The following is a 21,925-nucleotide window of genomic DNA, read 5'->3' as shown; positions in this document are numbered from 1 at the left end:
GGTACTACTAATCCAGGCTGCTACTTCACCAAATAGTAATTCTAAGAAGGTTGCAGGCATCTGGCTTTTTGCGGTTAGGAAGAACCTTAGCAGTCATGGTGCTCCCCTCCTTCAGTGGCTTCTTTATGACCTGGAGCCTCCAGATACATCGAATTACTGGTAGTTGCCTCACCTCAGGGCTTTTTCATCTAACTGCTGGCCCCATACCCTGCCTCGAAGTGTTCCAGGTTCTTCTCTGGGTTCCACTGACCCATAGCTCCCTGAGCCCTTTGCATGTTGGAGGGCAGCAGTTGAGTCTCATTTGCCTGGTGCCCATTTTGTGGCTGGGCACATCATACAGGCTCGGTCTTCTCTGTGCACGTGTATCCTCCGAGGAAGCCCACTCTGTTTCTTCTAATAAAGGCTGGCTGTGCATCTGCCGGTGGCTAAGTACAGTGCTAGAGGCTTTACCTGCATTATCTCATTTCATCCTCACAGGAACGCATTATCCACACATAATCAGTAAGGACGTGAGCTCTGAGGGGCTCAGTGACCTGCTCATAGTACTCTGCTAGTGAGCAGCAGGGCTAGACTTTGAACCCAGACCTAACAGACGCCAAATGGTCTCTCCTCCATATTGTGTTGCCTCCCTGATGAAAAGCTCCTTCATGCTAATTCCCGTGTGTGTGTCAGTTCAGCACCCTGACTATACCTGCTATGTCTGTACTCTACTTGAGAGGCCTTCAGAAAAGGGGAACAGGGACCTCAGCCCAGCTGTCTCAGAGGCAGCCCCAGCTGGTCCTCACAGAGCTGGCCCCACCCTTTGCTGGCAGCCACCTCCTCCACTTCCTTTGTGAATGCCATCTCAAGGGTGGTAGTGGTACCCTGCCAGGAAGGCGGCCACTGTTCTGGGTCACATGGCACGTGGCCTGTGGCTGTGTGGCATCACAGCCCCAGCTCTGCCAAGCCTGGCAGCTGGGTGAGTGAGGCTGCATATAGAATGGGGGCCTGCACCCAGGATTGTGGGCCCTGCCAATTTGTGCCAGAGGCCAACATCATGAGAGGTCATTGATGTGCAGTCATTTTGGCAAGTATTTCTTGTCAGCTGTGTTCCAGATGATGCCAGGTCATCAGAAAGACTGTGGTACAAGTAGCACCTCTGGCATAAGTGCAGGACTGAAGTCAAAAGACAGTTTCTGTGCCAGGTGGCTCAACGCCTGTAATCCCAACACTTTGGGAGGCCAAGGCAGGAGGATCACTTGAGGGCAGAAGTTCAGGACCAGCCTGGGTAACATAGTGAGACCCATCTTTAAAAAAAAAATTAGCAGGGTGTGGTGGCATGCGCCTGTATTCCCAGCTACGTAGGAGGATCACTTGAGCCCAGGAGTTCGAGACTGCAGTAAGCTATGATCGTGCCACTGCAATCCAGCAAGAAAAAAAAGAGAAAAAGATAGTTTCTGGTTGTGCCCCTACCAGTTACCTGCTTGCTTGTGACTGGGACACGCCGTTTACCCTCTCTGGATCTGTTTCCTCCCTTATAAAATGGGGAGAGTTCTCTGTCTTAGGGCTTTAGTACTCGAAGGAGCCATGGTGTGTTCCAAAGTCCAAAATCAGCTGATTGCTATTCCCTGCTGACATGCCAGACTGGGCTGGGCCTCCACCTTTTTCACAGAGGACATTTGAACATGTGACATTTGACTTCTGGGAGGTGCCTACTGCTTCTCTGGGGGCCCAGTCTTTGTCCAGGTCCAAATGGTGGACAAAGCTCTTGGGAGGCTGCTGCACATGTGGGTGGCCTACCCGGGAACTGGTGTTTCGAAGGCCACTCCCACCCACCTACAGCATTAGCTGCCTCCCTCTCTGCCCTCTGCTGGCTACAGGCGTCAAATACAGGGGATCATTCCAAGAGGAAAAGGAGGGAGTTTGATATACATCAGAGCTCACAGTTCATCCTGGTTTTTGACCTGCTGGGTATACTCATTCATGTTACACATTCATTCATTTCTTTTTTTTTTTTTTTTTTGAGATGGAGTCTCGCTCTGTCGCCCAGGCTGGAGTGCAGTGGCCAGATCTCAGCTCACTGCAAGCTCTGCCTCCCAGGTTTATGCCATCCTCCTGCCTCAGCCTCCCAAGTAGCTGGGACTACAGGCGCCCGCCACCTCGCCCGGCTAGTTTTTTGTATTTTTTAGTAGAGACGGGGTTTCACCATGTTAGCCAGGATGGTCTCGATCTCCTGACCTCGTGATCCGCCCGTCTCGGCCTCCCAAAGTGCTGGGATTACAGGCTTGAGCCACCGCGCCCGGCCCATTCATTTCTTAAATATTTATTGAGGTTTGTGTCAGGTTCTGGATTAGAGGCTGTAGGTCCCGAGTGAGCACAAATGGGTGTGGTCCCTGCTTTCATGGACCTTACAGTCTAGGTGGAGAGACAATGTTAAACAGACCGTCATGGGTGTGCTTTGTGGAAGGAAGCCAAATTCTGTGAATAGATGATAACACCTGCGCTGACTAGGGAGGCAGGCACAGCTTCCCTCGGGAGGTGACATCCAAGCTGAAATCTGCAGGATGAATGGGAGCTGATCACTGAGGGGGGTGAGGGGGAAGGCAGTGCAGGCAGCAGGAGCAAGGGCCCTGTGGCAAAAGGGAGTGCCGTGCATGTGAGGCACCAGACCAGCCTGGTGTGGCTGCAACTCTTGGTGCTTCAGAGGTGGGGAGTATGTGTTTAGACCTAGGGGAAGGGAGAGAATGTCGGTCTTCATCTTAAGAGCAATCAGAAACCATTCAAGGATTTTGAGCAGATTGGGATTCTACAGTATGGAGAATTTGGAGGCCACCAGCAGGAACCCTTCTGAGACCTCACTGTTGGTGCTTGTAGCTTCTTGTATCCCAGAGTTGTTCTGAGCACTCCTATACCCCAGCCTCCCATGGGCTCATCCCTGCAGAGCCCCCTCATAGGCTCCCTGGAGTGCTTGCCCTGGTTGTGGTCTCTTCCAGAAGATGCAGCCTTTGTTCCTCCTTCACCATCTTCAGAGGCCATATCTTCTTGGACATTCTCCCTGCCTCTGTTCAGGCTCAGTACGGTTCGGTGGCCCAGAACTTTGAGTGCTTAGTTTGTTGGCTGATCACAGGTGTTGGTCTGGCTGTTGACTTGATCACACTGGACTGGGGGTGCTGCCTCCTTCCAGCTGGGCCTGCCCTGGAATCTTTGCCTAGTAGAGGTGAGTGGGCCTGATTCTGTGGGCTGTGGAAGTGGTACAGGGGCCCTGGTGGGACTCAGGGTGTGGTTGAAAATGCTGTGCTGGGGACTGTGTTCAGGTGGGAGCTCCGGTCTCACCCAGTGCCTGTTTCTCTTTCTCCGTCTGGGGATGTTTCCTGAGCAGTTCAAGAGGCCGACTCACTCGCCAGTGTGCAGCTGGGAGCCACACGCCCAACAGCACCAGCTTCAGCCAAGAGAACCAAGGCAGCAGCCACAGCAGGGGGCCAGGGTGGCGCCGCTAGGAAGGAGAAGAAGGGAAAGCACAAAGGTCAGCTTGCATTCTCTAAAGCCCTCCCCAGCAGGCCTGGACTCCCCTGTAGGGCTGGGGAAGGTTTGTCCTCCTGACTTGGAGGGGAGGGATAGGATGAACAGCCTCAGGGAAGACACAGACTGCCACTCGGGGCACCCCCACCAGGTGGCTCACAGGCCTCACCTAGCTTGGGAGGTACCCGGGCTGCCTCTGGGGGTGGGCATGCCCACCACACCGCCAGGAAGTGAAGCTCAGAACCACCGTCCCCCACCTCAGCTACCTTGGCCTGAGCACCCTTTATCACGACCCCTCAAGGAGGATCTCAGCCAGCCTGGACTAGGACACTCACTGCAGTGGGTGCTGCTTCCTAGGCAGCTTGCCCCATCCTTGTGCAGCCCTCGCTGTCAGCTCTTCATATAATGTGGACTTCCCTTGACTGTAGTCCAGGTTCCATCCTCTGGACCACAGACCAGCCTGTTCCCTCTGCTCCTCTTTCTCCAGAAAAGACCCCTAAAGATTAAGGACAGTGATGGTGGCACCTGCCCCAGGTCCTGTCTCTTGGCTACACACCCCATTTCCTCAACTTTTGTTCATGGACAGTGGTTTCCAGGCCACCGCATCTTGGTTGGACAGTGATGTGTCAGGGGCCATGGGCTTCTGGAGCTGACCAAGCACTCTGGGCATAGCTCAGCAGGCGGGCAGGGTGGTTGCCACCTGTATGGGTCAGGCCTTGCTTCTGTTACTGAAGCTCTGTGGTAAGAGGTAGGAAGGCTGACGTGGGATGGGAGGTGCTCCACTTGGGAAGGCAAGTGTATGCCAATTGCAATCTTTTTCAAGGGGCCCATGCTTCTAATGATGTATGTGAGTTACTGCATGTGTGTATGTGTGTATATTTGTGAAAGAAAACACCAGCATTGATCACTTGTAGCTGGCCGTGTCCATGAGTGATTACTGGCCTTGGCTGTGGTCTGGATCAATCCTTGTTCTCCATCTTGTTTTTTCCACTGTGCAGTTGGTTTTGTAGATGGCTGCCATCTGCTTTAAGGATGCGAGGTATTGTAAACCAACCCTCGGCAATTAACTTGGGGGAAGAGCAGAAGAAATGAAGCCCACATCCCTTAGTAGCTTACCAGTTGTTAACAGGTTGCCTCAATCATTAGTTTTATAAAAGTCTTGTAAATAAAGTTTTGCAGAGGGTCTCCCCACTCTTCCCTCATCCCCTTCATGGACGTCTGAGAATCCAGGCCCTCCTCTCCTCCTCCTGGATGTAACTCAGGAGTATCTGTGGCCTGCAGGCACCAGCGGGCCAGCAACACTGGCAGAAGACAAGTCTGAGGCCCAAGGCCCAGTGCAGATCCTGACTGTGGGCCAGTCAGACCACGCCCAGGACGCAGGGGAGACGGCAGCTGGTGGGGGCGAACGGCCCAGTGGGCAGGATCTCCGTGCCACGATGCAGAGGAAGGGTGAGCCCCACGGGGGCCCAGTGATACCCCCCAAAACTTAGTCCCAGGTTCTCAGATGTTCCTTTTTCCAGGAGCATGGCCTTCCTGTGTCCAAGCCCCTCCCTGGCCATGATGGGTGGGGGTGGGGCACCCTTTGGAGACATATGAGAACCTCTTAGGCAGGGCACCTGATAACGCCCCAGTGAGGCCCAGCTTTGGGGCAGATTTCGTTTTCCTTTTGCTCCTTAGATAAAGCTCCTTTTGCAAGAAGTTTCCTATATGTCTGCTAAGCTAGTGGGAGCAGGGCCAGGATACCAAGAGGCGGGGTAGATCCTCCCTGGAAACCTTCTGTTCAGTTTTCCCATCACAAGCCGTGCCCTAGGGAGCCCCTGGTGCAGGGTGGCAGAGGGAAGAAGTCTGGCAGCACCACACACATTGTGAGGAATCTAATCAAGGATGGCTTCCTGTACAAAGGACTTGGAGACAACTTGGGGATGGCATTCCCGGGGAATGGTGGGCGGGAGGACAGCTAAGATAGAAGCTTAGAGCAAAGATGAGGGGTTAGTGGGTCCCCTCCACATTGGGCTAAGGAGCTGAGGCCTGTGCCCTGGCGGATTCCGTGGCCTATGCCAGCCAAGGCCTCTAATAGGCCTGAGGTCAGAAATGGAGGTTCCCAGTTCAAGGTGAGCTCAGTGCAGGCCTTGATACACAAGAGGCAGTGGCAGGGTGGCTGCTAGGAAGCGGGGTAATGTAGGGACTGAGCTGAAACTGGGTGGTGGGGACATATCCTGAGGATTGTGGCCAGCCCCGGCTCATGTGTGCACCTGAGAGAATGTCCTTGTATATCTGGACATGTGTGGGAATGTATGTGTGAATGTGAGTCTGTACGTGTACATATGGCTAAGAGTATGTGCATAAGTGTGGGTATAGGTGAGTCAGTGGCTGAACGTATGTGACCATTGTGTATTTCAGGGGCAGGGTAGACTTCTCCTTGTTCATCCCTTCTTATTCTCTCCTTGGCCCAGGCATCTCCAGCAGCATGAGCTTTGAAGAGGATGAGGAAGATGAGGAGGAGAACAGCTCCAGCTCCTCCCAGCTAAATAGTAACACCCGCCCCAGCTCTGCTACTAGCAGGAAGTCCGTCAGGGTGAGTGAGTGAGTCTGCATCCACAGCAGTTTTTGAAGGACTGCTCATCAGAATTAGAGGTGGAGCGCGTGTGAAGAGATGATGGGCAGCTAGCTTTCTTGGGGTTGGGGCTGGACTCATACACCTTTTAGGAGCTTCTCTGCTGGCCTCTTACGTCCCTCCACCTTGCCTCCTAACCTCTTCAGCTAGGCCAGCAGGGTGATGTGTAGGGGGAGCTGCAGTTGGACAGGATGACCTCTGAGGACCTCCCATATCTCCCATCTCCACCTCTAGGAACTGTTGAGAAGAGGGCAGGGCTGGGAAGATAGCTCCTGACCCCAGGGCCAGGCTGGCCAGGCCCCCATCCCAGGATCCTTCCCTCTCTCCCACTGCCACATTAGGAGGCAGATTTGGATCCCAGATCACCAATTTGGGCTGCTTAGGGTCCTTGGGACTCAGGCGCCTGTTCTGTCCCCATAGGAGGCAGCCTCAGCCCCTAGCCCAACAGCTCCAGAGCAACCAGTGGATGTCGAGGTCCAGGATCTTGAGGAGTTTGCACTGAGGCCAGCCCCCCAGGGTATCACCATCAAATGCCGCATCACTCGGGACAAGAAAGGGATGGACCGGGGCATGTACCCCACTTACTTTCTGCACATGGACCGTGAGGACGGGAAGAAGGTAGGGTTAGTCTGGGCATGTTATCATCTAGGCTTTTCAGCCCTTTGAAGTCCTAGGGGCTGAAATGTGACTGGAAATCTCGTATCTACCACTGACCTCTCAGTTCCTCAAAGAAACTGCCTTCGTGTCTGGTCAGTGCATATCTTTGTGTTTTCCAGTGCATTTGTGTGTGTGCACATATGTGCGTTTGGGAGCTGAAGCAAGGGAGAGACAGTCTGTGTGAGTGGATCTCATGACTGTGTGCAGACCAGAGGCTGAGTCTGGAATATGACCTCGTTCCACTCCCCAAGGTGTTCCTCCTGGCGGGAAGGAAGAGAAAGAAGAGTAAAACTTCCAATTACCTCATCTCTGTGGACCCAACAGACTTGTCTCGAGGAGGGGACAGCTACATCGGGAAACTGCGGTACTAGCATTCCCCCAGGAAGCAGGCGGGAGTGGGAGGGAGGGGCAGGGGCAGGCTCTCTCTAGAGGGCCTGAATCTCCCTGAAGGAGATCTAGGCCAGGGATGGATACTCTCCCAGGATCCTCTCTGATCATCACATCCAACTGGAGGCCTATGTCTATGCCAGCCTAGAGCCAGACTTGGAGATGGGCCTCACATACCCGACCCCAAGCTGTTCCCAGGAGGTGGGTGCAGGTCCACTGAGAGTGATGGATCCAACCCCAGGATGTCACTGATAATGCAGGCCACTATGGAAGAGCTGCCTTGGCTCCATAGTCAATGCCAAGGGACAGGGCTAAGAGTAAGCTCTTGAGGGAAGAGACACACAGCAGTCTTGGGGGTGGGGAGCAGTGGGGAAGGGGCAGGAAGGCTCTGAGCCTAGGCCTCCAAGTGGGGGTGGTGGGGAGGTAGGGTTTGCTGAGAAACAGAGTACCAGATTTGGGGAGCATAAATGAACATGAGAGGTCAGGAGCTAAAGCTGGAGATGGGGCTGGACTGAGACTTAGGCTGGCTGTGACAGGGGAGATCTCATCCTCTCTCCACGGGTGCTAAGCCTCTTCCACTGTCTTATCAGATGCCATTCTGTTTGCTCACCTCCCATGAGGAGAACTCCCATGTTCCCCCAGATAAATCTTCTGAAGAATCCTGATTTACCTCCCCGAATTGCTCTCACCGAACTGAAATGCACTTTGAGTCAACTCAGAGCAAGTTCAGGCCTTCTGCCCACGAAGTGTCTTCAAAGACGTGGATTCAGTGAGCAGTGTGCCTCCCTGGGCCTGCTGCTGGCCCAGTCCAGAATGTTTTGCAAGCTCCTCATAGAACAGACGATGAGCTGTTCTCTGCTTTGGGGCAGAGGGTGCAAGACTGTATACCGATTGTGCCTTTATTTCAGGTCCAACTTGATGGGCACCAAGTTCACTGTTTATGACAATGGAGTCAACCCTCAGAAGGCCTCATCCTCCACTTTGGAAAGTGGAACCTTACGTCAGGAGCTGGCAGCTGTGTGCTATGTGAGTCCTAGGTTCGGGGGTCTCTGATTTCCAAGGTAGATATGAAACCCAAGACTTATTGCCTGATCTAGGGCCTATCCCATCCATCTTAGTGGGCAGACAAGGCTGTGTGGAGAAGGGCTGTCCTCTGTGGAGTGATCCTGGCCTAGGACAGGGGCTGTCTCCTCCTGACTTCAGAGCTCACACCACAGCCGGCCATCTACTTGGGGAGCTCAGAAAACCAGGCCTGGCTCTCTGCAGTCCAGGCCAGGAGTCTCTTAGACAGAAGGAGACGGTAGGCCTGGGTTCTTGTCTGTGCATTTCCCAGATCATCCCTCTGGCATGCCAGGTTCTACATGGATTACAGGGCTCTTTGTCATCTCACTGAATGTTCAACCTAAGAGGTAGATCCTATTTTCTTTATAGATGAGGAAACTGAAGCTCAGCTGCAGCAATGTCACACAGCTCAAAAATGTCCAAACTGGTATATAAATATAGGGGATTACTCTACCTCTTTGAACCTGTGTCTTCATTTTAAAAATGAGGGGTAGGTATCCCATCACCCTGGGCATAGGCACTTCTTGGAGGCCAGAAGTAATCCACAGCTACTTTGTATGATCCTTTGGTGCCACCTGCTGACCAGTTTTGGGGAGGCAGCCTGAGTCTTCAAGTTCTTACTGAGCTCCAACTATGCATACTGTTTGAGGCACTAAGGATATGGTAATGAACAGACATAAATGTATACCTTTATGGGACTTAAAGCCCTAGTAGGGAAGACAAGCTATGAAACAGATCTATCAGTGAAGTAAGTATGTTCTTTAAAAACGCTAAGAAGAAAAAGTAGGGGAGGAGGGATAGCAAATGTCAAGGTATGTGTGAGATTTTCAGAATGGCAGGGAGGGCCTCACTGAGGTAGCTCTTGAGTAAAGACCAGAAGGAAGTGAAAAACAGCAGTGTACATGTCTAGGGGACACAGTGAGGGCAAAAGTCCTGAATGCCTGGTATGAAGAAGGAATGGAGTAGACGCCAGGGAGTAAATGGTGAGGAGAGTAAGGTCATGGGGCCACGTGCAGGTAAAGTCACATCTCCAGCTTTTACTCGGAGTGAGCTGGGGAGCCACTGGAGGGTTTTGAGCAGAGGAGAAAGATCATTTAACTTAACGTGCCTGAGCACTGGCTGGTGTGTTGAGAACAGATGGTGGGAAGGAGGAATAGGAGGGCCAAGAACAGAAACCAGGAGTCCAGGTAAAGGCTGTTACAATGATCTTGGTGAGAGAAGCTAGTGGTGAAAAGTGGTGGAGTTCTGGGTATAATTGGAAGGTAGAGCTGATAGAAACTCCTGATGGATTAGAAGTAGGATGTGGAATGGAGGACTTTGAGTGTGACCAAGTAGTTTGCCGCAGTGAATGGAAGAATTGCATTGCCGTGAGCGGAAGCAAGGATGACACATAAGAGGAGCTAGTTCTGGCAGAGTAGAGATGCAGGAGCTCAGTTCTGGCCGTGTTAGGTTTAGAGAGATGCGTGTTAGACTTTGGAGTGGAGATGGTGGGAACTAGCTCTTCATTTTTATTCCCGTCCCCCCCACCTTCTCCAGTAGGTAAATAGATGCCTCAGGTGGCCAGTGTTGCATTCTCTTTCCCAGGAGACAAACGTCTTAGGCTTCAAGGGGCCTCGGAAGATGAGCGTGATTGTTCCAGGCATGAACATGGTTCACGAGAGAGTCTCCATCCGCCCCCGCAACGTGAGCCTCTACCCTTCACTCCCCTCTTTCCCCATCATCCTAGTCTCTGCATGAGCTTCTAAGGGCAGAACTCCAGCTGATGTGTATATGTGGAGGGGATACCATATAAGAAAGCCCTGTAGGTCTAGGGAAATCTAAGGACCCTCATTCCTGGGATAGATCCCTCTTTGGGGTGGTCATGGTGCCAAAGGCCTGGGCCTGGCTCAGGTGAGGCTGCCCTCCCAGGAGCATGAGACACTGCTAGCACGCTGGCAGAATAAGAACACGGAGAGTATCATCGAGCTGCAAAACAAGACACCTGTCTGGAATGATGACACACAGTCCTATGTACTCAACTTCCATGGGCGCGTCACACAGGCCTCTGTGAAGAACTTCCAGATCATCCATGGCAATGACCGTGAGTGTTTCTGTCCCTACTCATTATGGTCCGTAGGATACCCAAGGCCCTTAGCATAGGGTTCAGCCCACCTACCACTGCCTACACTGGCTAGAGTTTAAGAATGTGAGCTATACAGCTTAGGTTAGATGTATGGAACTTTCTAACCCTAATGACTGGGAGGTCCTGGAAGAACCGTCTTTGCAGCCCTGGTCCTAGATTCTGTGTATTCAGCAGAGTCTCAGGCATGGGAACACCCCTTAAAAGGACTTTTCCTCTTCTCTGTCCCCTGGTGTTCACATGCATCTTACTTTCTTCTTTGCCATCTGCTACCTCTTTGCTGCCACTTCTCCCAATTGGCCTTTGTTTTACTTCCTTTGTGATTCCCCTGGCATCTCCGCTTCTCACTTTTTCTTCCCTCATGTGGTTTGGGTGTCTGTCTATCCTTCCCTGGCTCTACCATTCCTGCCCTGTCCTTTTCTCTGTCTGTGCCTGTGCTTGGCCCCAGCGGACTACATCGTGATGCAGTTTGGCCGGGTAGCAGAGGATGTGTTCACCATGGATTACAACTACCCGCTGTGTGCGCTGCAGGCCTTTGCCATTGCCCTGTCCAGCTTCGACAGCAAGCTGGCGTGTGAGTAGAGGCCTCTTCGTGCCCTTTGGGGTTGCCCAGCCTGGAGCGGAGCTTGCCTGCCTGCCTGTGGAGACAGCCCTGCCTACCCTCTGTATATAGGCCTTCTGCCAGATGAAGCTTTGGCCTTCAGTGGGCTCCCTGGCCCAGCCAGCCAGGAACTGGCTCCTTTGCCTCTACTGCTGAGGCAAGGGAGTAGTGGAGAGCGGGTGGGTGGGTGTGAAGGGATGAAAATAATTCTTTCGTGCCCCGAGATCACACACTCCCACCCTTGGGGTAGTAGTGTGTCGTAGTCGTGGTTACCAAGCTGAAGAACCTCTTCAGCTGGGAAGGCCAGAAGAGGCATTAGAGGGAGAGGAAGCACAATGCAGGGCTGCTGTGGCCCAGTCATCCGCTCAGGCAAGGAGTCAGATGGCATCGGGTACTTCAGCAGGTAGGGGCACAGTGAGTGTGTGTATGCATGAAGGCCACGTCAACTTTATGTAGCAAAGGGCTTGGTGGCCGAGCCTGGCCCTTAAACAACTGCAGAAAGCCCTTCAACTAAAGAAGGCCTCACCCAACCCTGAGAGAAGTTGGGAGGATGGTGGGGACAAGTAAGTGGCAGGACCCTGTCAGGATTGCAGGTGCCTGGCTCGCAGTGGCTGTGGGAATCAGCTGGTGGCTAGGGTTCTAGCGCATTTTGATTTCTCCAGGTTTGCTGTGTCTCACAGAGGCAGTAGGAACCCAATTGACAGGGCTGTCTTAGTGGAGGGGCCTGCAGGACACAGGCTCAGCATGCAGAAGTGCATGAACGGGGTCCCTGGATCAGGGTTGGTCTGGGAGTTCTCTCAGCTGCCCCAGGAGCTCTCTGCTGAGCAGCCCAGCACGACCCCCAGGAAATACAGATGGGGTCCAGGTCACCAGCTGACTGCACACAGCTAGGCATGCCTGGGGATCCTGCTGCCAGAGAACCATTCTCAGGCCATGGCATGCTCCTTGAAGAATTCTCTCTCTCTCTTTCTCTCGCTCTCTCGACCCAACTCTCTCACTGCTGTCAGGCAATATTTTAGAACCACAAGAGATCAGCGGTGGCAGGACCCTTAGGGATCTAGTACAACCTTGTTGCTTTAGGTGAATCACAGAAAACGGGGCTTGCCCTAGGTCACCTAGCTGGTTAATGGCAGCATTCAGAACTTCAAGTTCTCTTGATTTCTTTGTTCCTGTTGTCCCCCAAGAAACTAGTATCTCTGGCCTCCTGGGGCCCATTCTGCATGTCCTCCTCACTCCCCCCGATTCCAGAGACTTAGAAACAACAGAGTTGATACATAAGATTGAAACCATTCCAGTAGGAAATCAGGCAGTTTGCTGTTGAAAGTTGTCTGGCTTTTTGCATGTGAGTATGATCCAGGACTGGCCTGTGTCTGGCCCCTCTTTGAGGGCTACTCCGCAGTAGGCAGGCCTTAGTAAGGCTGCCGCACACTTTTTGGTCTAGGTGAGAGTGCATAAAGGTTCTGGGGCTGAGCCTGATAATTCCCTCCACTGCTGCTATTTCTCCTTGGATGGCACCATCCAGCTGGCAGGCTTGGGAACTCTAAGCTCAAGCTCTTGCTCATTTGTCACTTACCCTGGTGGAAGCTTCTTGCCCAGATAGAGATCTGAAATCGGTGGGAAGCAAGCAGGGATTGTACCTTGCTTTAGAGTAGATATGTTTCGAAAAGCAAAGTAAATTTTTTAAAATATAAGTTGTATTTTAAACATGTTAGGCTTTGTAGGTGAAGGACTTGTTTTGACTTAAGTAGAAGTAATATGCTCTCATTTCTTTGTAATGTAGATTTTCCTATTTTGAATGCTTAAAGCAAGGCATACCTGTTCTAGCAGGATCTGCCCAGACCTCGGCCGGCCGTACATCTCTGTGAGAGGCCCCTCCAATGATTAGCTTTTGCAACATGGTCCAGTTTCTAGAGGGCACTAGAACTTTCTGTGCCAGGGCTGGCGAGTTATCATGGTGCCATCCTCCTTTCTATAGTTCCAGTTTAGCCCTTCCTTCCCTGCCTTTAAGGAGAAGAAATGTGGTGACATTTGAGATGATGGAAACTAGATCACCTTTAATGTCAGGTCAAGCTATTTCTCTGGATCTATGATTTTAAGATAAAACAGGCTGGTTCTGAGTTCTGGTAAGACAGAGACCCTGGTGGTAGTGGAAAAATCAGAAGCACAAAGGAAAACTCTTGGCCTCTGCTTTCTCCTGTAGCACACAGAAGAGGGAGTTGGCTAGATCTTTTGGTGGGGTCAGGAAACATGGGCTGAGCTTTCTAGTCTGAGTGTGGAGAAGGGTAACCTCAGCCACAAAGCTCTGTCAGGCATTGAGTGACAAGCCTCAGCAGCTGAGTGCACTCCTGGTGATGCTGGTTTTCCTTGAATACTGGCCCTGGGGCTATGGACGCATGGACTCATAAAGCTGTTGGCGCCCCTGGAAACCACCTGGGTTCAGCCTCTCCCACAGTAAGAGTTCTTGCCCTTCATACCCTCTCGCTGGATGGATGGTCCTTGATTGGGCAGGGAATTAATGACAGAATGAGCAGTCCCTAATGGTATTGGGCAGCTGGGAGTTTAGGCAGCTTCTCTGTAACCGCTCCTGGGACCACACCTGAAAACTCTACACCCTCTGCCCCAGAACAATTCTGCAGAGTGGTGAAGTTCACTTTCCCAACTCTTCTCCAAGTCTAGCTTTTCTTTCCTTCTGGCTCCAAGGTGCTCTGTGTCGGTCTGTGTATGTGTGTGTCTGCGTGTCTCTGTGTATATTTGGGGAAAAGGGCAATCAGCAATCAACTGAGGTTTCTTAATTGTGATTATATTCCTGAGAATGAGTAGGAAAGGAATAACGATGTTATGATCGCCTGTGGATTCTGTCCATTCATTTCATGCTCTTTGAACAGAAGGTATACCTGGGAAAATACCAGCTTTTTCTCTCAGGGTTCTGAGTGAGAGGACACCATCCAAGAATGTTGTTAGCTTTTCAGTTCCCACTCTGCATTGCCTGAAGAAATTGGTATGTTGCACGTATGCTTTTGGTTGAAATTGAACATATTCTAGTGAATGTGCCTTAAAAATCACGACACTAGTTCAGAGGAAGCACATAAGGTCCAGACCTATGGCGAAGACAGGTGTTGGAAGACAGGACTGTGATAGTCAGAAGCTGTAAGAGAACTTTTGGAGCCTGCAGGACATTTACCTCTTAAATAAACTTAGCATTTAGAGGTAGTTCTAAATTTAACAAGTGACAGGGTTGATTTGAAAGAAAAAGGTCCATGCTTTGCTTACAATGGAGTCTGCAGTGAGGGGAGATACTGAGATAGCCATTTCTATGGCTCTGTTATGAAAGCACAAATTCCATCTCCTAGATGGACTTCCTGGTTTTCTCCTACTGCAGTAACACTGGCCTTCCCTTCTCTAATTCCTTACCCCAGCTGCGGCATCCCTGTGTCAACCCAGGATGCCAAGTGGCCCTCAGATTACGCTTCTCCAGATAGCTGAATGAGTCTGCTTTCACTGTTACTGGGACCTGAATGATCTGCAGTCAGGGCCCAGAGTTGGGACTCTATACTACCCTGGGCTCTGGTGTGTAGGCTTGTAGTAGCCACCAGTAATAAGCCAAGGGCTGGGCTCTTGTTTGAGTTTATGGCCACCTGGAATTTTCTGTCATCTCAGGATACAGTTGGGAGGGGCAGAACAGACATTATGACAGGTTTGGTTTTTAAAATTTCCAACCAAGTTTGAAAAGGCAAGTTGGTCTTATAGAAAGCACTACTGCACTGAGTAGCTATGTGATTTTGAGCAAACCATGTAATCTCTCTAGGTCCATTTTCCTAAACCACAAGATGAAGATGTTACATTGTCAAAGCTTGCTGTAGGATTCGGGGTGAATGAAAGTTACTCCTTGCTTTCATCACTACCTTTATAGCTCATTACTGTGCCTTTTTTTCTTTCCTAAGACATCACATCCCTCTCCTCTGTGCTCCTGTCCCTCCCTCCCCCTAGCAAGGTCCAGGCAAAGCTGGAGATGAGGCTGAGATCCAGATTTTCTTAGAAGGCAACTTAGAATGGCTAGGAAAGGGAAACCTGACTGCTTGGTCAGGAGGGTGCAAGATCTCTTGCTGGGAACACAGCCAGTTTTCACAATGCCTAGAATGTGTGTGTCTATTTGCACAAGTTGTCTTTTCCTATTTTGGAGTGGTCAGACATTTATTTTTGTTCAAGATTATCTGGAGTTTTAGACAAATTTACAAAACTGTGCTTTTATTAAGTGACTTTTTGAATAAACTTCTTTGGTATTCTGGAGCAAATGTATTTATTTATTGGTATGTGCAATGACAAACTTGGTATTTTCCCATGTTGACATTACGTATGTTGTAGAATTTAGTGTTTGTCTAAGTACAGACATATATCAACAAATTAAACTTGAATTGTTTCAACATTTTCGTGTACTTTTTTCATAAAAGGGGGAAAAAAGCCCTGTGTACTTCCTTTTTTCTGTACCTTTCATTCATTGTTTCCTAGGAGCCTCAGGTGGGTAAGTAGGTGGTAATAGCAAAGAGGTCATAACCTCACCAATGACATGCAGGTCAACACTGTCCTCCCTCTGGCTGTCCCTTTCAAGTTTAAGGTTCATCAGAACCACACCCAGAGACTGGAAAAATGGTGAAGTCAGAAGGTTCTTAAGTTAGAGCAGTTCTCTTCAGGGTCTGCTGTGCCACCTGAAGGGGCTGGTGGTTCCTCAGTATCCCCTGTGGGCCTGGCCTTTAGAAGAGAACAGGGCTGTAGAGATGAAAAAGGTACAAAAGACCCAACCACTTGATTTCTCTGGGCTTGCTTGGACCCTAACCCATTTAAACAGGACTTAGACATGCTTAGGAATCTTTTTTGTTGCAGGGCAGCTGTGGCAGATTTGACAGATTTGAAACCAAAAAGGAAGGGAGGCTATAGTGGTAGCTAGAAGCAGACATGAAAGCTAATGGTCTGACCCAGAGAGGAGGTTATAACTAAAGGCACCCAGAGGCTGCAGAAGGGCCCTGCGCCACTCCTGGCAGTCAGGGTAGCCTTAGAGGGTGTCAAGTGTGACATCTCAGCAACACTGGACTTGGTGGTGACGGTGATCATGCTGTCACCAAGCACCTATCATATGCTTTGCCCTGGCACAGACATTTTATAAACAGCATCTTATTCAATCCAAACAGCCCTGTAAAGAGAGCATTTCCCAATTCATGGGGAAACTGGTTCTCTGAGAGGTTAAGGAATGACCTAAGAGGAGAAATTTGGCCTATTTTCTTTGTATAAAAAAAGGGAAATGAACAGGAAGCACATTTTAGAAAAGTCAATGGTCAAGGCAAAGTCATAAATGTATTCATGTTTTTTTCTCAATATTGCTGAATAGCTAAAGTATTAAATGTTTCTTTGGAACACAAATAGTCCAGATTGAAGGGAACTTTGAGAGTAGGGTAATAAATAAGGTTTGTTTATTCCCCCAGATCTAGAGTTCTGAGGTGACCAAGGGCATTTCCTACCTGAACCACGGCCTATCTCCTGTGGCCTCTGCCTCTGCCCCTGGTGGGAAATAGCATATACAGGATATTCTAAAAAGGAAAGAGGGTTTTGTTTGTTTAGTCGGCAGGTTGAAAAATCTTAGATGGCTATAGACAGAGGTGGCCCTATGTCCAGGATAGTCTTAGTTTATGCTTATCACCTTGGCATAATTACATTAAAGCTCCCTTTTTCCAAGGTGTTTGCATTTGGACCATAAGTTATTTGATCACCCAAGCCATATAAGGTGCAGAGTATGGTTCTCAAAGGCCACTGCTTCTACAGGCCAAATACACCTCCACTCCTCAGCACACCTCCCTGGGCTCAGCTTCTGGAGCTAGTCATGGAGATAATGAAATGGTTTCTTTGTGCTCCCGTTGTGACCAGGAAAGAGGATCTCCTGGCTGCACTACCCACCTGATTTATCAAGAATGATCCCAGATTATGCAGTTGTTTTGTGGGCTAACTGTCCATAGAGGTATGACTTGTGTACTCTGCCACACTGCCCAAAGGCCAGGGGACTGATCAAGTTCCCAGCCCCCTTGTTGTAAGAAATGAAGACCGCAAGAAAAGAAACAGCAGCCCTGGCCACAAAAACCAGTCCCATGATTTTGTCATCCTGGGTTGTATACACACATAACTATCATCCCTGAAGGATAAAATAATTCTGGAAAATCCAAAAAGAATTGTCTGAATTCTAAATAACTGAAAGGTACATCCAAATGTCTGATATATACATACACAAATATATTCCTTATATATAAACCAACCAAGAGCTAGGGCAGGAAGAACTACCATAAGGGCTTAGTACTTCTGGCAGGAATTTCCATAAGCCAATTTTCCCCAAAGACTAACAACACTTTACATAACAGCCTCATCAAAATACTTGAACATCCATGTATTTTCACACCTACTGCTTTTTTCAACATCTCTTTCTGCCAAGAATGTCCTCTCTTCTTTGCCCACCTGAAGAAGTTCTTAGCATGCCTCAAGGCCCACCTCCCAAGAAACTGAAGTGTCTTGGAAATACTTTAGCAAAAACAATTTCTCTTTCCTGTAGTTTTGGGCCCATGTCTGAATTATAGCATAGCCCTTATAATAAAAACATAATTACCACTTAATGAGTGGTTATCATGTATGAGCTAGAACCAATGCTGTTTTACACACACACACACACACACAGATTTCATTTAACCAGAACTTTTAATACTCTTCCCTTTACTACCCTGAAGCCAAAGCTCAGACCAGTTAAGGAGCCGATCCAAGATTCCACAGCTAGAAAATGCAGGGACAGACCATGGCTCATGTTTCTCTGCCTGCAGAATTCACAATCTTGAGCCCTCTTATAGAGTCATAGTTCATTTTATCTGTCAGGCTCTCTCTCATTATATTGAGTTTTTTGAGAGCAGAAATTGAGCCTCTGTTCCTAGTACCTAGCACTGAGCAACTGACTGCTAAATGAATGAATTAGCTAGAAGAAAACAGAAGTATTTATCTCTAATAAGGGAATCATATCCTAGGACAAAAAGGAAATCTGAGCGAGGAACCCAGAGCTCTCCTCATAAATCAACCCCTCATAGTAAACGAAGGGAAATAACAGAAAGCAATTTATCGAAACAGTAAAGAGCACCTGTTATTTTTGACCTTTAGTGTACATCTAGATTGCATTCAATACATTTTAAACTGCATTCTTTACAATGTGAAGCAAATGTTCTACACAGAGATAGATGCAATATACTTTCATAAATTCAGTCTTGAATGACTTTTCTCTGTAGCTCAATTAACAATAAATGCCTAGTAGTAGCTGACAGATTATCTTACTATGATCCCATACCTTCTAACAGCAGTCTGTATGCTGATGTATGATTTTAAACTATTTTCCCGGCATCTTATTCATGCCAAGCATAATGTAACTCTAAAAGCCGTATCTACCTTTACATAATTTCTTAATTTTCCAGTCTTCTACATTTCATGACTGGGAATGTCTTTGGGAATGTGCCCTCTTCAAACTCTCAGGTCTTACATGTAAACTGAATTCACACATACTTCATGATGTAATTCATGGGTACTATCTTGTCTCAAGACATGTGTCAGATGCAGTAAGGAGAAAAGGCCTTTAGTTTGGTCAAAATCTCCCAGGCCTAATCTAGTTGCGACTTTCCCCAGCTCTCTCAAAAAACCCAAATATCTGAGTATGGAACATATGGTCTCTACCCCTGGATGCTGCTACACTGGTTCTCTGCAACAGACATACTCCAACTTCCCTGTTGAGTTGGCACTTTGTATACAAGATCAGTTCTCATTTCTGTTTCAATTTATGTGCTTTTGAGAACAAATTTCTCAAAGGGTGCAACATTCAGAAACAGCTTTAGGTAAGGACTGTCCATAAGCGCACAGATTCTCTCCCCAGTTGCCGGCTTCCTGGCCTTCTGAGCTCCTCATGGCAGGAGCAGAATTCACAATCTTCAGCCCTCTTATAGGGCTGCAGCCTCCTCATGGCAGGACCATCCCTGGGCAGGCCTTCCTACAGCTTCAATGGCCTCAAGTCTTGTCTCTGCAAGGCAGGGTCTAAAGTCTTTATCTAAAGCTTCCTCTGTCCACTGAAAACCAGGAGTGCAAAGGTACTTCTGGGCTTGGCAGTTCTGTTAAGCAGAACAGGGGTCAAGGAAGCTAGATATCCAGGCAGTATCAGAGTAAAACAGTCCCCAAACAAGCCTCTGGGCTCATTCTCAGATCAGTGGGAGTCTTCCCTACTCTGGAGAAAAGAGGACGTTTGAGGCAGCATCAATGTTCCTAGGAAGACCCTCACTGCAAGGAAGAGGCTTCAGCTCAGAGAGCAGTCTTACCCTGCTCTGGGCCCAGCCCCACAAATAAAATGTTCTCTTTTCCCCAGGGGACCACTAACCTGCTCAAGGCCCAAAGAATAAGGCATCTTGGAGTCTGAAATCTTCATTCTTGCAACCTTAAGTCATCATCTGTAAGCTGATGTTCGTTCACAGGTGAACTATCTGTTACACCTACCAGGAAGAGTCAGACCTTTGCCCCTGAGTGGTTCCATCTGTAACTACAATAGACCAAACATAATTACTTAATGGATCAACTTCTCTGATAGGGGAAAGGCAGGAAGAGAAAGAGCAAAGCTGTCCTGTGTTCACACTAATGTCCATGTTTTACAAGGTGACAGGTGTGTGAGCACCAGGAAGGATACATGATATCCGTGATAGTGGCCTGATAGCTATGACACTTGAACACAGTGAAGAAAGTACAGGGCACAGGGCCAAGAAGGAAATCTGAGGAGAGAAAGGTCACCTTGGGACTTGAGTAATGGATACTTCAGACTGGCTGTTTTCACTCTAAACCCTGGGGGTTACGCTTCCTCAGCATGCTGCCTGTATATGCTTTATTGATGTTGATGCCCAACCCTTCATCTCTAAAGTCCTGGGACCACTCTTCTTTAGTGGTTTCCCCTTGCTCAAGGTAGCTATCTGCATTGAATCCAGCATTCTCTGCCAAGACAGCAGGATCCTCGTCTTCATGAAAACAGCAGGAACATGTTTCTGGCTTTGGATCACACGAGGTGACAGAATTATCTTCCTGGGCTCTGGGGTCAGTGGGCAGACTTTCCCAACCCAAATGATCTGATTCTTCCTCTTCTATCACTCCCATTCTCTCAGCTGTTTCTTCAGCAGAAAGCTCTTTTGGGTCAGGGTAATCCACCAAAATTGTTTCTTGCCTACGCTTGATACACTCTGAAAGGTCATAAATTGGGTAAGTCTCTTCAGGGTAACCTAGAGAGAAAAGTAGCACAAAGTATTACAAAGAATGTCTCCTCAAAAAGAAATTGTGTCAGGTTCAAAGAGGATTCTCAGGCAGCAGCCATCTTATCCTAATAGATCCACTGAAGACATCTCTTAAGATTCCAATAGTTCTAAAGTTTCACTTGAGCAAATTCTTAGCAATCTGGCTGACTATCCCAATGCTCTGAAATACAAACCAATTCAGATGAAAATCCCTTCTTATGTGTAGGGTGCTTGGGGCAGAGTTAAGTCTTATACCACGTGTTTTTGCAGTACTGATGAAGATTAAACAAACAACGTGAGCCTTTAGTTTAAAAAAAAAAAAGGCATCAAATATCAGAGCACGGCTCCAGGCTAATGTTTATAATTTCTATTTGGAACAATTTCCAAATCTTCCTTGGTGAAGGGGGGAGAGGAAAGGAATGCTAAGCTCTTTGAAAAATACCCCATGAAGCTTTCTATTTATCAAAACAATTGAAATGGCTTGCAAGTGTCAAAAATAGAGAGCACTTTAGCAAGACATGCCCAAGATCCCGAAGGACAAGCACTGCATTTTTGGAAGACAGAATTCCTGTTGTTGGCTTCTTCATCTTCACAAAATGGAACAAAAGAAAACAACAAACTGGTAAACAAAATGAATAACACTGGTACTGAATCCCAGCTAGGATAATGAGAAAAGAGAAACTGTTGCCAAATTACCAAACGAAATGAAATAAATCTGTGTCAGCCAAGCAAGCCTGAGCAGCAGATGGGCCGTGCTGGAGCTCACACACCAGTACTGGCACCAGCGGCAGTGATCACGATACAGTGCAGAAAGCTGGAGGATTCAGAACCCATTTGCCCATTATGATAATTGGCAAATTCAACCCTAACGTAAACCACTTTGTGCCTACAAACTGTGACAAATAAGTCTTTTTTGGTGCAATGTAGGGTGTGTGGAGACATTTCTACATTCACTGCTTTTTCTGACTATAAAAATCATACAGACTCATTTGTAGAGAATTTGGAAAACATACAGGCTAATTTAAAAAAGAAAACACAAATCACCCATATCATCACTCATAATAATTTGCTTTTTTCTGGCCTTTTAACCATATAAAACATGTCTTTTCTTTTCTTTTTTTCTTTTGAGGCGGAGTCTCGCTCTGAGACCTGCCCAGGCTGGAATGCAGTGGTGCAATCTCGGTTCACTGCAACCTCCACGTCCATGGTTCAAGTGATTCTCCTGCCTCAGCCTGCTGAGTAGCTGAGACTACAGGTGCATTCCACCACACCTGGCTAATTTTTTGTATTTTTAGTAGAGATGGGGTTTCACCACGTTGGCCAGGCTGGTCTCAAACTCCTGACCTCAGGTGATCCACCTACCTCGGTCTCCCAAAGTGTTGGGATTACAGGCATGAGCTACTGCGCCCAGCCAACATGTATTTTCTTATTCCCTTTTTTTAAAAAGAAGGATCATATTTGTGCATAAAAGGTTATATCCTGATGTTTTTCAATTCAACATTATATCATGAGCATCTCTCCATGTCATTAGGCATTTGAAAGCTGGCTGCAAAACACCTCATCATATAGCTACATAACTGACATGATTTACTAGTCCTCTTTTCTAGGACATTTAGATTCTTTCCAATTTTCCCCTATTATAAGTAGTATACAAGTTAAGA

At 48.5% G+C, this 21,925-nt stretch overlaps 2 protein-coding genes across 14 annotated transcripts in view; one reads left to right on the top strand and one right to left on the bottom strand.

The window, feature by feature from the left end:
- The window catches only part of TUB (tubby bipartite transcription factor), an 85,156-nt gene extending 74,014 nt beyond the window's left edge, over window positions 1–11,142 (top strand). For all 3 annotated transcript variants that reach the window (XM_025357132.1, XM_025357131.1, XM_025357133.1), the window contains 9 exons: window positions 3,359–3,502; window positions 4,780–4,947; window positions 5,952–6,073; window positions 6,533–6,730; window positions 7,021–7,133; window positions 8,065–8,182; window positions 9,803–9,901; window positions 10,127–10,298; window positions 10,786–11,142. In XM_025357132.1, the coding sequence (XP_025212917.1) occupies window positions 3,359–3,502; window positions 4,780–4,947; window positions 5,952–6,073; window positions 6,533–6,730; window positions 7,021–7,133; window positions 8,065–8,182; window positions 9,803–9,901; window positions 10,127–10,298; window positions 10,786–10,919 (1,268 nt within the window). In that variant the 3' untranslated portion in view covers window positions 10,920–11,142. The remainder of the gene's footprint in view (window positions 1–3,358; window positions 3,503–4,779; window positions 4,948–5,951; window positions 6,074–6,532; window positions 6,731–7,020; window positions 7,134–8,064; window positions 8,183–9,802; window positions 9,902–10,126; window positions 10,299–10,785) is intronic.
- RIC3 (RIC3 acetylcholine receptor chaperone) overlaps window positions 2,287–21,925 on the bottom strand; it is a 71,095-nt gene continuing 51,456 nt past the window's right edge. For 9 of the 11 annotated variants that reach the window (XM_025357135.1, XM_025357136.1, XM_025357143.1 and 6 more), the window contains one exon: window positions 15,161–20,252. In XM_025357135.1, coding sequence (XP_025212920.1) covers window positions 19,813–20,252 — 440 coding nt within the window. In that variant the 3' untranslated portion in view covers window positions 15,161–19,812. Of the gene's footprint in view, window positions 3,473–15,160; window positions 20,253–21,925 lie in introns of those variants that run through there. The other 2 variants (XR_003115650.1, XM_025357134.1) reach the window with 2 other exon arrangements.

Source organism: Theropithecus gelada, chromosome 14 (assembly GCF_003255815.1).
Source record: "Theropithecus gelada isolate Dixy chromosome 14, Tgel_1.0, whole genome shotgun sequence".
Taxonomy (NCBI): domain Eukaryota; kingdom Metazoa; phylum Chordata; class Mammalia; order Primates; family Cercopithecidae; genus Theropithecus; species Theropithecus gelada.
This window is presented reverse-complemented; position numbering and strand designations above follow the sequence as displayed.